The sequence below is a fragment of the Saccostrea cucullata genome, unplaced genomic scaffold, assembly GCF_032062105.1.
Source record: "Saccostrea cucullata isolate Sc308-1 unplaced genomic scaffold, CSIRO_AGI_Scuc_v1 ctg9695, whole genome shotgun sequence".
Classification (NCBI taxonomy): Eukaryota; Metazoa; Mollusca; class Bivalvia; order Ostreida; family Ostreidae; genus Saccostrea; species Saccostrea cuccullata.
In genome coordinates, this window is record NW_026929402.1 from 7251 (window position 1) to 13671 (window position 6421).

The 6421-nt window shown below is 30.6% G+C and overlaps 1 protein-coding gene across 1 annotated transcript; it reads right to left on the bottom strand.

Moving 5' to 3' along the window:
- Positions 1-2262: 2262 nt before the first annotated feature.
- On the bottom strand, positions 2263-3230 carry LOC134280762 (uncharacterized). The gene is made up of 2 exons (XM_062763217.1): positions 3158-3230; positions 2263-2686 (listed from the first exon to the last, which is right to left on the bottom strand). Exons 1-2 carry the CDS (start codon positions 3222-3224, stop codon positions 2298-2300), a joined length of 456 nt encoding a protein of 151 aa, XP_062619201.1. The 5' UTR covers positions 3225-3230; the 3' UTR covers positions 2263-2297.
- Positions 3231-6421: the final 3191 nt, after the last annotated feature.

Genomic DNA, 6421 nt, shown 5'->3' on the forward strand with positions numbered 1-6421 from the left:
GGGCTTATATATTGGAAAATCAAGGGGTAAAAAACCTAAATTCAATAAAATTCAGTGGACCGCAACGCATGTTAAAACTTAAGGTGTGAACCACGGGTACGATATTGATATTGAAGCTATATGGATGGAAAAAATAGAAAGAATAACCAATTGCCTTCATGTTTGGAAAACTAGAAATTTGACATTTAAAGGAAAAACATTAATAATTAAAAATCATGCATTTTTACGCCTGGACATTGCAAAAACTGAATTCCACTGGAATTCCTAGTCTATCTTTGCCACCTTCAATTGACATGCATCCAAAGCTTGCTTTCATTTTCTTGAATGTAAAATAATTACCCTCATAAATAATAAAATCAGGCAATTATTCATGCAGTAGACCATTAACTTGATCTTCTTTGTGCACTTTTCTGTACAGTGTATCACCCCTCCTCAATATTGTATTAATGTTATGTGTACTTAAATCATCAATACTCTTTAGCAAGGTTTTCATCATGAATGTTATGGAATTTGTAACACACTGCCCCCCTCTTGAACTAAAAGAAAACTTATCATTACCTTGACAAAAATCTGCACATACAAACCTTTTCATCGCTGTGGGCAAATAAAACAACAACTGCAAGTAATTACTACATCAACTGATCAAAGTTTTGTTTTGAACACTCACATGTGTATGAGGATATTAATACAAAGAACACGTCACATACATTTTCAGTAAATACTTATATGTAAATGGTAATATTAATAAAGTAGTTTGTGGCACATATATATGAGGACAATTACAATTGTTCGTCATGCTAGTTTTTACGAGTGCTATTTTCTGCAAGTGTTCAATTAGTCAGTGGATGAGCGTGATTTTTTTTTTCTACATAACATTGAATGATTCCATGCTCAAAAATGCCTCAAGATATGTTTTAAGAAATCTCAATGCAAGTATTATAAAAATTCAATATGTTCAGGTATATATTCTCATGAATTTAGCCAACCTTTTCTGAAGTTGATACCAACTAATATTTTTTTTTCAAAATATGCTTTATAGTTCTCATAAATATTATCATGAATCTTATATTTATTCTCTGAACTTCTCGTAAATATTCTCAGTAGATCTTTAAAAAATAGTCTCAATAGTTCTCATAAATATTATCAGTAGTTCTCATAAATATTCTCAGATTTTCTCATAAATATTCTCAGTACTTTTCGTAAATATTCTCAGTTGTTCACCAATATTGTTGGCTGTTTTCATAAGTATTATGGGTATTTCTAATAAATATTGTCAGCAATACACATTCAGATTTTTTAGAAAAAAATGTCGTATCTGTTTGCTGAAAAATTGCAACTGATGACCCTGAATCAAAGTATTATCTATAGATATTGGGCCAATGATAAAGGTTAGCAAATTAGAACTAATGAAGATAAACATAATTTATTTACATGATATTTCAGTCAAGAAATTGTAAACAATTCTGTTTTTTTTTTTTTGTGCAGCAAGTTACATGATTTCTTTTCAATAGGCCTTGTTCCTTGTCACTATTGAAAAATCTCAAAATTTCTCAGATATTACTTAATTAATACATTAGGCAGTCTGAGTGTAAAAAAAGGCTAGATAAGCTTTTTTTTTGTAAATATATATATATATATATATATATATATATATATATATATAAAAATTTCAATGAAAATACAAAAGATAATTGACGAGGTTAATCTAAGATTTAAAAAAAAAAATAAAATTCAAGACTTTTTTCATTGAATTGTAAATTTCTAATACAAACACTAACAACTTTATCCAGAAGCAGTTTTCGTTTTTACAATGCGTCTTCTTTTTCCGCCTTTTTTCACCTACTCTTCAAGGTAAATTGAGGAGTATACTCTCGTAACACGGGATGGTCAATCGCGTCGAAGGTGTCCCGTTTTATTTACAACACTAGTTACTCCAGTAACTTGTGTCGCTTAATCGAATATACATATAGTTGTATAAGAAGCACCCATCTAGTGATTTCTCGCGTATCGGGGGTTAGATCCGCGAAAAAAAATTAAAAGTTAGGCGCAAAATCGAGATACCAGCTGGTGTCGCTGAATTCCTACTTTTCAATAAGGTCTCTTCTCAGACTCTTCCGTGCTCATGTCACAATATAAAAAGCAGGGGTAGGAGTCAGAGTAATCTTGGATAATATAGTAAGCATATTTGGGGAGTCAACATTATATATTTTTTTCTATCTTCGTAAAAAGAAAAGTACAAAAAGGTTATTTATTATACTTGCTTTAATTCATAAGTATGTATGAATATATAATTGCCTTTATACTTTCCATCCAGAAAAACTGGACCAAAATCCAATCAGGTTGTTTGCACCAGCAGTACGGATGTTAACTCTATCTCCGGCTTTCAAAACCAGTGGATATGTTCTGGAGCAGTTTTCATATCCTTGACCTTTAAGATTATTACAGTTTCCCAGTCCTTTTCTTTGTCCATTGAGAAGGATTTCCGAGTCAAACATCTTGTTGGGTGCCACGACACTTGCCCAAGAAAATACGTAAAGCCCGTTATATGGCGCTGTGAAGACACCAGTATACCTATTGTACGCGTTTCCATAGTTGTAATACACACCATCGTACACAACGTTGACGGTAGAACCTATGTTCAGGTGTAGTGATCTGGTTGGATATGCATTAAATGCAATAAAGTTACCTGCAATAAAAAAGTTAAATACTGCAGTATTACAAAAAGAATAATGACACATCAATCAAAAATATGTATTACCTTTTTTGTATATAAAGAAACAGTCAAAATTGGTTCTAAAGATTTCCAGTGATCATTTGAACCAAAATTATGTAATTCAATTAAACTTGGCATTTTTGCTATATGCTCACGAAATATTTTATTAAAAATGGTACAGTTCATGAATATAACATGAAATTCAACATATTATTTTTCGCTTGCATTATCCATATAACTAGTCCCAGTAACTAAAAATACATTGATTGAATTCAAACATCAAAACATCACAGAAAACAAATTATTGTCTTTTATGTAAAAACGGCATTGAGGGTTATTTACTAATTAAATATAATTGAAATTGCAAGTTAAAACAACAAAATGAACAAGTGCTAACCGGAAAAATTACAATTTAAATGACAAATTTAAGATTTAAAAATTTACCTGACGGCTCCACAAGTGGTAACAATGATAAGAAAATAACAAAAACAGCAACTTTGAAACACAGCATCTTTCGAGTTCTAAAGATAGTTAAATATATATAACTTAGTATGAATATTAAACATAATTTGTTTGTACAGTGTTATTTTCTTTATGTGTTATTTTCGCCTTTTCACGCTTACAAACGTATTTTTACCGTTTTAAATTCGCTCTGTTATACTTTTGCCTAAGAAATTATACTGCATGCTTTGAATTTGCTTTGTTTTAAATTCGCCTAAATAAAGGTACGCAGCACAGTTAAGGTTACAAAAAGGAGGCGGAGCCTAATTTGTACGGGAAAACTTGACTATGACATCATACACAATATACGTCACACAACATTTCTTTAAAATACCACAAAATGAGTTTATCTGCTAATTTAACCAGTAAGAAATCATCAAACTACATAAAAACTTACTACAGCGTGTTGTTTTGTCGTTAGTTAAATCCCACATAACAAGTTATAAACAAGTCACTGATCGCAATACCCTTGTCAATATGACGTCATTTCTTACAACGTGACGTAGTTTGTATGCAGTGAGAGACAGATCAAGTAATATTTTCTCAACAAAATATGCATTCTATAATTAAATAAAATATTATTTACAGATATTCTATGGGGCAATAACTTGAATTTAATGTCTTCTTCACTATTTTATTAATATATTTTCTGTACATTACGTATTTAATTGACACTGCCGTATATTTGTATGCAAGTACATCGGAGGGTAATGTGGGGGGTCTTAATAAATCGATCTAGTGCAAGGGCATACACTCTATGGATCAAAGTAAGCTTTTCTATTTCAACTATAGATCTATTCAGGTATCTGAAAAGTGCTGCGATCCTGATGAAATCTTAAAAACAATTTAATTATATCAATATTTCATGCCGCTGACCAGCAAAAAATATAGCATTCGGTCATACAAGTATAATTTTAACAATGAAATTGCAGAATTTAGACAGGATCGCAGCATTTTTAGAAACTATAATGCGTGTTGAAAATATTTATATACTAAACTTGGAAATTTATCTTGGTTATGCCCTTGCACTAGTGACATTTATATGTAACATCAATACTTCAAGTCAATGTGCTAAAATCGCGTGACTGTCGCATCACGTGACTAGTCTAAATATAAAATATAATCGTCCTCGATATGTAGATATTAATCATAATTACAATTATCTGATATAAATAATATACTAAAAATAATCGCCATCCCGATTACGAATACATTTTTAAATACAAAACTTAGTTGATATTTCCATTGCGCACCTTAACTGTGCTGCGTAGGGCGAAAGGGCAAAAACACAACATGGCAGAATTTTCCATGTATACAGTAGTATGCTAGCTAAAAGAAAAACACTATTTAGATTGCAATATGCATGTATATTGTACAATATATTATATCATTATATAATAAATTTAGATAATATATATTAAATTACCTTGAAGAAACCGCTCACCAATATACGAAAATTAGAAAACATTCATATATATATCGTTAAAATGTGGGCGGTTCTATGTACCTGTAACATATGTAATTAAACTATGAATTTGAAATCTCGAAATAAAATAATGAATACATTCAAATATAACAACCAATGCCAAATGCAACTGTTGCAACATTTTCTTGAAAAATCAATACCGATCTGATGTAATTTGTAAAGAAAACTTCAGGATGTTTCCACATTAATGTTATTTTGAGTTTGAGTTAAGTATTTAATTACACGAAAAAATAATATCTTTGGTTCTATGAACCTGTAACATATATATGTAATCAGATTATGAATTCTAAATCCGAAAATAAAAATGAATACATTCAAATATAACAACCCATGCTAAATGCAACTGTTGCAACATTTTCTGGAAAAATCAATACCGATCTGATGTAATTTGTAAAGAAAACTACAGGATGTTTCTACATTAATGTTATTTTGAGTTTGAATTAAGTATATAATTACACGAAAAAATAATTATTTGTATAATTTCTTTCCTGGTATAATGAAACTTCAAAATGAAAAACTCAGTAATTGTATCAGAATCAATAGTATCATTTTACGATTTTCAAAACTTTACAAACATGAAATTAAAGCTCATGTACATGAAATAAAAAACGTCTACAGGTTTGTTTACCTGGTAATGCATGCACTTCCAAAAATAGAAATTCCCTGAAACAACAAAACTTTATGATGTAGGGAGGACTTTAAAAATTTCTATCATACATTTTCTTTACTCATATAGCAATTGGACTCCGAAACTTCTTAAAAATCCTAACAAAGATGTATTTCCGTCCCAGTAAATGTTCAACCAAGCCTCTTTCCTTACTCCTCACTAGGATATTGACAGAAGTGAAAGAAAAACTTCAAGAGTACTGTGCTACAATATATTTAATAAGTGGCGTTTTCCAGATGTGGATACTTAAATATCCAAAGAACTTTTGGACAATTTGAAATCACAAGTTTTTACCAAAATCAACAGCTTAAAATCTTACGACTTTTTAGCTTTATACACAACTATTCCCCACTATACATTAAAGTCCAGACTACTTGATATCATTGACAGCTACTTTTTCAATAAAAGTGGAACTGGTTAATTTACTTACTTGGTCATTGGTCATTTGAAAGTTATTTTGTTAAAATACATTTTGATTACCCACACACAAGTACTCTGAAGTTGACATCAAAGATATGCTTGAGTTTCTGATTGAGAATATCAATGTCGTTTCCAGAAATCAGGCATTCCAACAATTTATTGAAATTCTCATGGCTATCAATTGCGCTCCGTTATAAGCAGACCTATTTTTATATACATATCAAGCAGAATTTGTGCAAAATCTTATGCGTGAAAAGAAGAAAACACTTGCTGTGGCCATCAACTCGACGTTTAAATATATCGACGACGTATTGTCAATTAACAATGATAATTTCCATTCCTATGTCGAAACGATATATCCTGGTGAGCTTGAGATAAAACATACCACAAAGTCTGACAGATCTGTTTCATACTTGGATATTTTACTAGGAAAAAACGTTAATGGCAATCTAACAACCAGGCTATATGATAATCGTGATGACTTTAACTTTTCTATCGTCAACTTATCTTAATAATGCAGCAATATACCTTCATCAACTGCATACGGAGTATATATACATGTATCTAAGTTGATTTGATACGCAAGAGCATGCTCTACGTTCGAACAATTTCTAAATTATTGACAAGCAAGTTG